This window comes from Numenius arquata, chromosome 4 (assembly GCF_964106895.1).
Source record: "Numenius arquata chromosome 4, bNumArq3.hap1.1, whole genome shotgun sequence".
Taxonomy (NCBI): Eukaryota; Metazoa; Chordata; class Aves; order Charadriiformes; family Scolopacidae; genus Numenius; species Numenius arquata.
The window spans coordinates 52,978,309-52,992,045 of NC_133579.1; the positions used below are offsets into that span (position 1 = coordinate 52,978,309).

The 13,737-nt window shown below is 34.7% G+C and overlaps 1 protein-coding gene across 1 annotated transcript in view; it reads right to left on the reverse strand.

Moving 5' to 3' along the window:
* LOC141463855 (cadherin-10) overlaps positions 1-13,737 on the reverse strand; it is a 64,417-nt gene that overhangs the window by 26,045 nt on the left and 24,635 nt on the right. Inside the window, exons 2-4 of the mRNA XM_074146506.1 lie at positions 13,376-13,670; positions 4,307-4,426; positions 3,544-3,711 (exon numbers count right to left, since the gene is read on the reverse strand). Coding sequence (XP_074002607.1) covers positions 3,544-3,711; positions 4,307-4,426; positions 13,376-13,670 — 583 coding nt within the window. The remainder of the gene's footprint in view (positions 1-3,543; positions 3,712-4,306; positions 4,427-13,375; positions 13,671-13,737) is intronic.

The following is a 13,737-nucleotide window of genomic DNA, read 5'->3' on the forward strand; positions in this document are numbered from 1 at the left end:
CAATTAAAAGTTGAATGAAAAATATTGAAATTTAATTTCTTAATTTCTTCATATAATTTTACTTAGGCAGTTTTTGATATGAAACTGATACAGCAGCAGAATTAATACTTTATGGCCATATACACTCCACATTCTGTTTATATGAATTTATTTTTGCTCTGTTACATTTTAGTGTTTCAATCAAGCGATTTATCTTGCTTTTGCTCTGACATTTTCATTACCTTTCTCTAATACCTAAATCTGTGTACTTTGCTACGTTAGTATATAATCTCTCTGTAATCACCTAATGGTTAAAAAAAAAAAAAAAAACCAGAAGAAAAGATAACTTCTGCTCCCATTTAGTATTTATTCAGTACTATGTGAGACTATGCTGAAAGACCACTTCTTTCCCAATTAATATTTATATGGTATAATATAGTTTTATGCTTTGTCAACTATTCCCCACATTTTTTTCTGGAGTGTTTAAAACTATATCCCCAAGTTATGCCTTGTGGACACTACTGTGACTCACTGCAATACCCAACTCATTTAGTCTACAAAGTGGTAAGAGCTCATATAATAAATTGCTAATAAGGCATTGGAAACAGACAGTGATAATAATCAGAAACCTATCATCTGAAAGATAATTTTATGTCTAACCTATCCATTTATAGAAATCTCAACCATAGTATGAGACACTTCATTTTATTTTTTTTGTCACCGAAGACATTTAATGTATTGACTACGTATGGGATTCAGTGCAGCTTTAGACACTGTAACTACAAAACACTAGAATTATTCTTGCAAGACTCTGCTGTCTATCCTTTTTCTCTCACTTCTCTTCTTCCTCAAGGAAAGTAATATACTGTTTGCATTTACTCCAGTGAGTGATGTTCTTTCATTTATCTATTAGGAATAAAAATGGGAGGATCAAGGAAAGGAAAAGCTTTTCCATATACTAAGGAGAGTGGAAATCAGCTGGAGGATTAAAATCTACACACCTGTGTCTGGAAATACTCCAGTCAGTCATAAAAATGAAAAAACAGTCTTATTCATGTTTACCTTTCTGCCCGTTTACTGTTGAATAGGCACATAATGTAGAGGTCAATATTTTTATAGAGCAATACAGGCTATAGTCTCACAGGAGACATGGGCTGCCATAAATCAGATGCACTAAGTTTCAGTCAGACTCAGGCTCCTAAGTCCATAAAACACTTTTTTCCATTTATCGTTGGTCAACGCCATCTCCTCACTTCTGAGAACACTTGGAAATATTACAATTGAAACAGAGATCCAATATCTGATGTGTTTGATGGCCTTTCTGTGCAGAAACTTGATAACATTTTAAATTTTATCATATTTCCTCAGAAGAAGAGCCACTGCCACCTATATGGTTTTCAGGAGATCTTTAAAAGGAGAAAAATATTCTGAAGAGTCCTTGCTTTGTAATCTAAACTACAGAAGAATTAATGGCTCTTGTGGTTTTTTTTAATGGCTCTTTGTTTGGGTTCTTTTTTTTTGGATAAAATAAAATATGTAGAATTTTCCACAATTCTGAGTTTCTTGTAGGAGGAGTTTGATCTGTTATGAAACATTTTATTGAAACATGTAGCTGTAATATCCTGAGTCCTGTGAAAATATAATGAACTTTTAAATATTTTTCCTGGTAATTTATAAATCTGATATGAGTATGATTGTTTCATGAACCTAATACACATATGTTTTTTATTAATGAAACAGAATAAGAATAATTTAACTTAATCAGTAACAATGCCAGTAGTCTTATTGAACTCTATTAAAATTGGGAATCATTATAATGTCTATTTGCATTTTGAGATTAAATATAAAGATTTTTTTAAAAAGTCAATAGCTATTTTTACTTTTATATATGTAGTAAAATGAGCCAGCTTTATAAATGTTTTAGTTTTCATTTTCAGTGAAACTTACATTTATATCTAACAAAGCTATTGACAGAGAGAAAGTAGAGAGAAAAACAAACCAAAAAAAACCACCATGAGAAACTAAAATTTTCTTTAAAGTAAGGTCATATCTGATTTACAGTGACAGAAAAATTCAGAGATATTTCTGGGATGCTACATCAGATCCTCATCTGACTCAAATATGATGTTGGACTGCCAGATAAATCATTTTAAAATGTTCTAGAAAGTTGATTCCATCATTCTAAGTATTAATTTAACACACATTAAGAAACAAGACAAAAAAAAAAGAGCATAAATATGTATGTTTGATGATTATATGCTGTCTTAAATTTAACTGTTGAAATTAGCTTTCCTGTAAAGCTTTGAACATGACACCTCTTCAGCTTGTCTTCCTCAACAGATCCAGAGAGGAGCAATATAGCATTCCTCATCTATACAGCACTGGAATTACCATAATCCTCTATATACAAATGGAAACAAGAAACAGAATAAATCAAAAAGTTGTGGAAATACAAAGAACATAAAATGAAAAATTAACAATAAACTCTGTCCAGAATAGGGCCTGTGTGGAAATGCACAAACTTTAAGCACTCGATTGTTCATGCTTTTTCTGTTTTAAATATGTATAGAAATCACATGCTGATAAATATCTTAGGTAACCACATATATGTTAACTACAAGATTAAATTGAACAGTTATGTACTCCATTTGTACTATAAAGAGCGTGTTAAAATCAGAATCATTTGAAGCTGATTGTGTTATTTTGAGTTTGATGGCTGATCATCAGTAACTACTGGATTCAGCAGAGTTACACAGAAGAAAAAATGGTTGGTGAGGTTACTCTAAATCTTTTAGCTATTAAGTATGTCCAAACCATCTTGCATATACTACAACTTCAGTATATGCAAAAGGCTTCAGGTATTTAAAGTGCTTAACCTTTAACAAGTTTGATGTTACATAATTTAACATTTTCATATTACGTAGAGACCAAGAATGTTTTTATGTTTTAGTTTGAGGACACAAAATCTTGATAGCAGTACTATCAGAAGTTAAAAAGCATTATACAAAGCTTTGGTAAACTTAAGCTGTAAGTAAAAACAAAAAGGTAAATGCCATTTACTTTCCTTTGGGAAATTTTCTATTAGGTTTTGTAGCACTGTAACCGGAAAAGTACAAATCTGCTTGTTTACCTTCAAGTAATTTCTTTTCCACGTTCTTCATGATTAAATATTTAAGTAGATACTACAACTCAAACATTTCTGTATATCTAGAATTGCTACATGTTTTGTTTTCCAGTGGGGGTCTATGTAGGATTTAAGCAATAGGTAAGGGAAGAGAAAAACATTGCTGTAATGCTCTTATGAGTCCACCTACCACCCCCTCCCATAGTACTGGAAAGTATTCCAGGTTTGCTGCAGTTATACTTGACCATGTAAGTGTTTTCCTGACAAACAAATGCTGTAACATTTAATATACTGCTTTAATAATAGTGAATAAATCAGTACATAAGCCTTTTGCTCATGTGTGTCCCATAATCTAGATTTATTCTAAATTAAACCAGATGGTGCTTAACTCTTTAGTTTGAAGCTTTTACAGTGCAAGGCAACTATTAAATGCAGCTTACTCTGAGGGAATCGAGGTGGATTGTCGTTGACATCAGTCAAAGTGATGTTCACGGTGGTGGTCCCTGATAATCCACCCATCTGGCCTCCCATGTCCTTTGCCTGAATAACTACTTGGTACTGCTCCCTGTTCTCTCTGTTCATGTTTGGCAAAGCAGTCCTGATGATGCCTTAAATAAATAAAGAAAAAAACAAAAATTGTTAATTACCTCCGTATTTTTGATGTGCAGCAATCTGCTGCATCTTTTTTTGTATTAACCTGTGAAATACATTTCTAAAGCATTGATTTCATGTTTTAAAGTACAAATTTCTGTTCATAAGCTTTATAAATAATCTTCAGTACGGGCTTTCTGTTTGTTGAACTAACCTTAGTTCTACATCACAGCTCCCTTTCCAGTTACATTTCATGTTAAAAATGATTCAAGATATTTATACACAAGGTTTACAAGTAGAAATAAAACACTTTATTAGTCCAAGTAGAACCATTAAGAAAAATAACATTTTCTAGGACACAAACCTTTATTCTTGCCTTTATCAGAAATGTTGTTACTTAGATCTTTAAGCTATCAATAGTACCACTGTAAAGTTACTTATGCTTCATAGTTTCAGCTGTAAGAACTCCAAGTTATGAGAAAAAAAATCTAGAAATATTATTTCGTTTCAGTTAGTTTTTAAAAGTATTTTTTTCAGGTGATCTAAGATTTATAGAATGAAAGAAAAAGGCTACATTTTATGGTAAATGCAAATAATGGCAATTTTTCTGACCTGTTTCTGGTTCCACAGAGAAATATGGCTGTCCCTGAAGTATGCTGTAAATTATTCTGGCACTGTTTCCATATGAAGGGTCATCGGCATCAGTAGCTGTAACTTGTACCACAGAAGTACCTGAAATGTCCAAAGTCAGCTTAGTTTCTCATGGTACTAGGTGGAGGTCCCAGAACATCAATTTTCATTTGAGCAGACTCCAAAGAAAATTTCATCTAGTGTCGACTGGACTTTTCAAATATATATGATCTTATAGTCAACTTCAGGTACATTCTTTCTTATTTCAGGATCTCATTCTACATAAATTGAATCTAAACTTCCCTAATCCCACAAGTGTGATTAAGATCTAATTAGCAAAGGTAACCAATAGCTATAGTTGAGATGAATTCTTATCCTTGTTCAGATAACAATCATTTCACACTTATGTATTCACTTCCTCTTTTCAGAAGAGTTATTTGTTTTTATTACAATAAATATCTGTTTTCCACTACTTGGAACACTTTTTTTTTTTTTTTCTGTCCAATGATGTCAACATGATATGAATCCGTACATGCAAGAATATTACAGAAAAAGATGATTAAATACGTCATTGGAACTTCAGAAAAAATAGTCCTCAGTTCTCCCTACCTTCTAACTGTTAATATAGATAGATATCACCAGAAGAAATATTGCCATATGGACTTTGAAATCTGCTGGTTATTTAGACTCCAGAAAATTTTCTAATCTTAAAGACCATCTCTAGATTTTAGTGGAATATACCAGTTCTTCAAAACACGAAATCCCTAGAATTGCTTCTGCCATTTCTTGTTGAATCAAAATAGTTTCTACATCCTTTTTGATTCTTTCACCAGAGAAATAAAGTATCAACAAGGGTCTCCCCTACTGTACCTCCATAAAGTGCATATATGATTTTAAGTATATAGGAAAGAATCAAGAAAAAAATAAAAAGGGAAAAGAAATAAGCATATGTACATGGCTACTTAGACACGGGCTATTCTTTCAAGTTGAGAACTTTCAAACCTATTTCTCCTTTCTTTCCACCAAGTACTGCCAAATATTGTGAAATAAAGCACCTGTAAATCCAAGACACTTGGCACAACTATTTATTCCTCCTCATAGTATGACTACATTACATATTTATTCTAACATACATGGAAAGTTAAGCAGAAGTAAATGCTAAGCTTCCTCAGTTTGTTTGGGATTTCACAAGATGATGACAAATCTGCATTTGACAAGTCAATTATTCAGTTATGAATTATGTGCCAATATCAATTGAATGAGGAAGTGCATAACTGTTGAATCAGAGTTATCAGAAACGTTCAGTTTTCAACTGTTTTAGAACAGAAACACTCATTTCAGTGAGTTTCTAAGAGAAATTGCATTTCATAAAGAAGGCATAATAGGCCAATTCCTAGTTATATTATTACTGATATTAAAATGGATGAATAAATGATTTAATAGAGCAAAGCCTCAAACAAAAAAAAATTAAAAAGATAAAAAATTGCTACATAAGTATAATGAAAAATAAGATTAAAATTATGAATTTAAAAATTCATATAAATTATATGTGAAAAAAATTCATATAAAATTATGAATACTTTCCACTGTACTAAAGATCACCTAGACTACAGCTGAAACTGAAAATCTGAACATCTTTAAAATATAAGAATGTATGGGTGCTAGAGCTTAAAAAACTTCATCTGTTTCCAATTCACCAATGTCTTATACCTCCAGCCACAATGAACTCCATTTGTAGATACATGTCTATGTATCTATTCTGTTAAAAGGCTTTTTTTGTTTAATATATTTCAGTTCTGAAGAGTATTGCCTTGATTCTGAAATGCACTTTTTAGACCATCCAAGTATGTAGCAAACTGTAATGCTAGAAGGTATACTTGCTCCTAAAGAAGACTTGCTCTGAAGTAACAAAGAGGTGTTGTGTATAAGAACAAATTATGTTCGGTAACATAAGTGCTGCAAGTAAAAAAAAAAAAAAAAAAGAAAAAAGCAGTAGAAAAAATCAAACCACCAAGGACACAAATCAACACAGCAGTAAACTTTACAAATCCTCCATTTTATATCTGTAAAAACAGTGAACAGTTGCCATCAAGGCATCTATCACAACAGCACAATGTATTAACCAGAAAAATCTACATTGCAAATCCATGAAATGTGGTATTTTGTCTCTATTACAAGTAACTGAATAATTTCTTGTTTCTAATTTTCACATTTCCTTCATATGTTCAAACTAGCAGTATTTATTAATAGGTCAATTGTATGAGATTTTTATTTAATTTTAGTTTAAGAAAAACATGAGGAATCAACTGAGGGACAATTTGGAAGAAAACTGAAGAACGTATTGAATTAAATGAAAATAGCTTTAAAGAAAAAAATAAAAAAATTCCTTTTGCAATGTAATAATTTGTGTCTAATAGTTACCACTACTTCAGTTAAGAGTGTCATAATGCACACATAATATTAATGTTATTTTAATGAAGTCCCTGAAGACCACTGTTTGTCAATACTACAAATATATTGTTTGCTCTTGTCTGAAACCTGGACCAGAAATCCCAAAGCACTGAAAATGATCAGTCGTGACAGGGTTTAAAAACAGTGTGAGTGTGACTTAGCACTACTTGGTCTGGGCCTTGTTCTGTCTTTTACAGAGGCACAGATTGCTTCTGATGAAGTTAGTAAGAGCCTTTGGTCTTCAGGATCTAAAGCTTAATCTGAACTCTATAGGAAGTCATAAAACGAGACAGTGGAGATACTGGAGAATATCGCACCAGCTATGTTATTAATAAGATATATGAATTCTGTGATTTTCTCCTTGTGTACTTGCAAATGTTATACAATAAACTAGAATAATATAGTGATGAGCTAGGCCCAGAAATAAACAGTCATTAGTCAGATTATTGTAGTTCTCCGAAGGCATATTTTAACATAATTTTAATTATAATGTTTGAATCTCCCTAGGATCTTGTACTATAATAGTAATTAATATATTTGGCCCTTTTTAATGTGCTCCTTGCAAGCATCTTCAAATACCATGTAAGTATTAATGACTTTGACCTCACAATGCATTTATGATGTAAATGTATTAGATAAGAATCACTGAAGATAATTAGCTAGGAAAAAGAACGCACAGAATATCCATTGTAAAGCTGAATTTGAAACTTACATTTCCTTTTTCTTTCTCCCAACTGAGTTATGTGATATTTAACTACATCAAGTACCATCCCTAGTAAATTATCCATACAAATAAAAAGTCAAATTAGAAATTTTTTTCTATTTCTAGTGAAATAAAGAGGAAATAATGACACATGTTCTCAGCTGAAATAAACTACTTAATGCAGCAGAATAACAGAGAAGTGGAAAGGGCTGTATATTTAGTGAAGTCAATGTCAGAAAGGTCTTTGGTTACATGGTACTCCTGTAATTTATAAAACAATAAGCAGGAAACAAGCACGTCAGTGCATATTTCCCCTTTTTTAAAAAAACAAATGTTCCTTTTAAAGAAAAATAATGTTTAACCTTGGAGTTTTTTGGGGTTGGTTTTGGTGGGGTTTTTTTCCTTTTTTCCCCCCTCTCCGTATGGCAGAATTTGTGTGCAGAGAGTGACTGAAGTTTGTAAAAAACCTAAAAATGTAATATAATAATTTAGGTTTTCAAAATCTTTCATTTTTTATATTATAAAGTTATAAGTCAGAAGATGCAAAAGGGTTTCATGAAAGAACTATAAAAAAAAAAGATTTAAAAAAAATCTTTGTTAATAGGAAACAAGAAGGAAGTGTTATAAGATAAATGCTACGGCAGAGAGGACTAAGCATTGGGAATTGGTGGAACAGCACTATGAGGGAGTGTACAAAAAGCCTAGGGAGAAAGTCAAGCAATAGTAGCTCTAAATGCTGTCTGAAGAGAAAGACAAAAAGATAACCGCAGGTAGACATGACAGGCTAACTGTGAGACACCCAACCTGTAGTTCACGTATGAGCCCAGAGGGAGGTTACATCTTATGAAGCATATATTGATATCCCTAATTCAGAAGCACAAAAAACAGCTAGGGAGCATGACAGATAGTAGAAACATCACTGAAGATACAGGATGGAATAAGGATCAGGAATGATTAGGGAATACATAAGCTACACAGATGAATAGAGAAGCATCAGTAAATAAAAGAAAGGATGTGATGATAAAAAGAAAAAGGTCTAAATAGCAGAAAGTTCTGAAAGCTTGTCTAAAAGATATCAATAGTCAAAATCCACAGGAAAAGCTGTATAGAGGAAAACAGACTCATCTGCAGTTCTGAAAAGAAACCTTCAAATGAGCAGAAAGAGATAGATAGGTGAAGAATATGACGGACAGAGCAGAATATTGTTGTCTAAACTGTAAGAATATTCTACATCATAAACTTTGAAAGTAAGGAAATGAAAAAAGTGAAAGAAGAGAAAATATCCAGTAATCATTACAAAGATTTCAGGAGAACAAAATGTCTTCTAGGATGTTGACTCAACTGCAAGATCCTGAAGTTGGCCAGTTTATCTCTGCCTTTACTATTATTAACGAGCAGCAGAAAAAAGATGAACAAGACAGCAAAGGATTTATGGACCTTTGTCAAGACGCTGCATTTGATAATAGAAATACCCACATTCTCAGTTATCCATCTGGCTAATACCACAGCCTGAGGAAGAAATCAAACTTGCTGTTTCTGGTTTGAAAGAGGCTGGTGTATGGCTACATCATGATTTGATACCTTAAGGATGGCGCAGATGGAGTACATAAAGGCTAAATAGTATTTTTCTTAACTACTGGCCCCCTTTGTAGTGCCTTATTTATCCTATAAATATGCAGATACATTTTTAATGAATAATTCTATTGGAATCATAGAATCATAGAATATCTCAAGTTGGAAGGGACCCATCAGGATCATCAAGTCCAACCTCCTCCTGCTCGCAGGACTACCTAAAACTAAACTATATGACTCAGAATCATCCAGATGCTCCTTGAAGTCTGACAGGTTTGGTGCCATGACCACTTCCCAGGGGAGCTTTTCTTGTGACCGACCACCCTCTCAATGAAGAGTCTTTTCCTAATGTCCAGTCTGAACTTCCCCTGACGCAGCTTCATTCCATTTATTCGTGTCCTATCACAGGTCACCAAAGAGAGATCAGCACCTTCCCCCTCCACTGCCCCTCTTGAGGAAATCGTAGACTGCAATAAGGTCACCCCTCAGCCTTCTCTTCTCCAAGCTGAACAAGCCAAGTGACCTCAGCTGCTCCTCATAAATGTTGCTTTCAAGGCCTTTCACCATCTTGATTTCCCTCCTCTGGACACACTCTCTCGGTTCGATGTCCTTCTTATATTGAGGTGCCCAAAACTGCACACAGTACTCAAGGTGTGAACACACCAGCACAGTGTAGAGTGGGACAACCACCTCCCTTGACTAGCTAATTTTGCTGTGTTTGATGCACACCAGGACATGGTTGGCCCTTTAGGCTGCCAGGGCACACTGTTGACTCATATTCATAGAATCATAGAATTGTCTAGGTTGGAAGGGACCCTTAAGATCATTGAGTCCAATCACCAACCTAACACTGACAAAACCACCACTAAACCATGTCCCTAAACACCATGTCTACCCATCTTTTAAATACCTCCAGGGATGGCGATTGCACTACTTCCCTGGACAGCTTTTTCCAATGTTTGATAAACCTTTCGGTGAAGAGATTTTTCCTAATATCCAATATTAACCTCCCCTTGCGCCAACCCAAACCCCCAGATCTCTTTCCACGGGGCCACTAACTGAGCCCTGGGGAATCCCACTGGTGACTGGCCACCAGCCTGACGTAATCCTCATTTACTATAACACTTTGAGCCTGACTCATCAGCCAATTGGTCATCCAACATACTATAGACTTGCCTAGTTCTGTGCTGGACATTTTTTCCAGAAGGATACTGTGAGAGACAGTATCAAAATCTTTGCTAAAATCAAAACCCACTACATCTACTGGCTTCCCTTGGTCAGCTAGATGGGTGACTTTGTCACAAAAAGAAGTAAGTTGGTTAGGCAGGCCTTCCCTTTCATGAACCTGTGCTGGCTATGACCAACGGCTCCGTTGTCCCTCAAGTGTTTTTCAATAACTGCCGGAATAACCATCTCCATAATTTTATCAGGCACTGAAGTGAGATTGACAGATCTGTAATTTCCATGGTCTTCCTTCTTACCCTTCTTGAAAATTGGGACAACATTTGCCATCTTCCAGATAACTGAGACCTCTCTGGACTCCCAAGACCATTGAAAAATAATGGAGAGGTCCCACGACGACCAGCTCTTTTAGTACCCTGGGATAAATCCCACTGGGCCCCATAGATTTATGCACATCCAACTGGAGCAACAAGTCTTGAAAAAGTTCAGAGTCATCTGGGAGTTTATCATCCTCTCCAGCGACAGTCTTTCAACATGAGGCTCTAGGGGTCCCAGGGCCCATCATTGGTGTTGAAGATAGAGGCAAAGAAGGCATTAAATGTCTCTGCTTTGCCTACATCCCTATTCCTGAAGTGAGCAACTTCATCAAGTAACTGACCAATGTTATCTCTGATTCTCCACTTGATGTCAACAGATTTTAAAAAGTCCTTTTTTTGTCCTTCACAGTGCTGGCCAGCTTGAACTCTAATCAAGCTTTGGTGAAACAGACTTTTCCCCCTATATTGGTGAATAGCATCTCTGTAGTTCTCTTGTGTTGCCTGTCCTTGTTTCCAATGTCCATACACTTTTCTTTCCCACCTAAGTTCTAGAAGATCCCAGCTCATCAAAGCTGGCCCTCTGCCTCACTTGCTTGGCTTCCAGCACTTTGGAAGTGCCTGCTCCTGTCTTCTTAAGGGATGGCTCTTACAAAGTGACCAGCGTTCATAGACCCCTATACCTTCAAAAGCAGATTCCCAGGGGACCTTACTGACTAGTTTTGCTGGCAGCTTTTCTTCTATCGCCAATGATCGTATCTCCAATGATCTGAAATTCAGCTACTTCATGGTCACTGTGACCAAGACAGCAACCAATCACCACATTGTCCATGAGTCCCTCTCTATTTACGACCAACAAATCTAGGAGGCCACCTTTCTCAGTTGGCTCCCTTAGTTCCTGCACCAAGAAGTTGTCTTTAACATGCTTCAGAAATTTCCTGGACTTGTTTGTGCTCACTGTATGATATTGCCAGTTGATGTCCACAAAGTTAAAATCACCCATAAGGAAAAGGGCAGTTGATCTACGATATCCCTTAATTCCTTGTAGAATAATTCATTGGTGTCATTGTCCTAGCTAGGTGGTCAATAGTAGACTAGAGTGAAAATTTTACAGCCCTGGTATCATAGCACTTTTTACAGATCAATATAACTCTTATCTACTTGTGCAGGTAGGAGCCACAGTAATTTGGTTTTGTAATTTCACTTTCTGGTACCTATTTTTATGGAATTGAGACTGAAAAAATTTGGAATCGACAGATTATAACTAAATGTTATATAATAGAGTAACATTTAATGAAAACACTGAATCATTTTAATAAAATCTTTCCGAGAATATTTTAAGCAATGCCTTCTGGAATTTATAGAAAGAACATGAGAAATAAACTAGAAGCTCTAAGACGTCTTATTTCAACCTTCCTGTGATCTTGTCGTGTGCTTCTCTAAAATATGTAATAATGCTCTTTCAAGATGCTCTGCCTAAGGCTATATAGATTTACTGAAATGTATGATTCTAGAGAACTGATCAGTAAATTAATAAATCAGTATTACATTTTGTTCTATTTTGGAACAGTAAAGAAAGAAGACTTTTCAGTTCTCCTCTTTATGTGGACTAGTTTGATGGGATTCCAGTACAGCCCGATGCAATCATTTGACAGATTTCTTCCTCTTTCTTTTTTTATTTTCCTTTATACTAAAAACTGCTTGCTGAATGTTGTGACTTGTAAAAGTGATTCAATCACAAACTAAAAGCAGACTGAAATATCTTATTTAGAATAGAAAATTATTAGTATCATGCTTCCACACATTGCTGCACTGCTTTGCTGGGCCATTCTCTTGCAAAAATTATGTATTTTCTTGCTCTTTAAACATTTTCCTAAGCCCAGGAAAGTAAGTACTAAAACTTCAATACCTGTGTATATAAAACATCGCAAAATACTGTTTGATCTAGTTCAGGCAGTGGTAGTAATTAAAATGATAATAATAGCCAGAAGAGATATTGAAATTACTGTGTGTTTTCTGAATATTTAGAAGTTAGTGTTATGTCTACAGTTACACAATGAATAAGTGAATATTAATTTTTAAAAAGAGACTCTATATATTTTTAAGCTTTTCAAAGTTCCTCCTAAAGAATTGTTTGCACTAAGTAATAATAGCTCATATTTCAAAATGTTATTGTTTACTAATCTGACCAGCTGGCATCATCCAGGCCACTACTTTGTAAGTAAGATAGGAACTGAAAATATGTTGCAAACAGAAGAAAGACGAACTCAAACAGATGTTTAAGGTTCTTGAAGCTGCCATTCATGAGTGAATGGAGGAACTGAAAGCACAAGAGGATTTGTCCATATATTGAAAAACTGAAAGCAAAGAGAATAAAGAGTATGTCTACCTTCAGGCAGTGCATCAATGGCTTATGAGCAAACATTTAACTCAGCCACTGGGGACCTCCAGTGAAAACGAGAGAAAACAATTCATTGAGCTTTCAACAGTCTAATTTAGCTATCTTATTCTAACAGTTGTTAAAGAGGAGAGTGATTCACCATTAACTACTTTCTATTTATATTTATATATCCAAATCACTGTAAATTAATAATTTGAATATTCTAAGCAGAAATAGATCTCAAATCACAAAAATCTGTTTCTGGATGTAATTCTGATATTTGAACAAACAAACCAAAATGAAAGATACTTAACTCAGCAGGAAATACTTAACCCATCAGGTAGAATTCTGAACGTGACTGACTTTTCAGAGGATGGGGAAATTATCAAGTAACATCAATCATCAAGTAACACAGAACAGGCATTTGTGCCTCAGTATAAAGCACTCACCCACTACTGACATTTCAGGAACACTAGCAGTGTAAATTTCTTCTGGAAACGTTGGTTCATTGTCATTGATGTCATGGATTTTGATGACAAACTCAGATTCAGGTTCCACTGGTCTCAGAGTTCTTCTATTAATAGCTTGGGCACGCAGCGTGTAAAAAGCTTTCTCTTCCCTGTCAATCCTCCGAGTAGCATGAATGTCACCTGTTTTCTCATCAATTATAAAAAGAGTACCAGCCCCATCTCCTGACAAAATGTATTTGAGGGATCCATCTCCCTTGTCCTGATCAGAATGAAGCTGAAAAGGAAGAAAAATAAGAGAACTTTATTTAGAAGTAAGGAAAAGGGTTTGGGTTTGGCTTTTT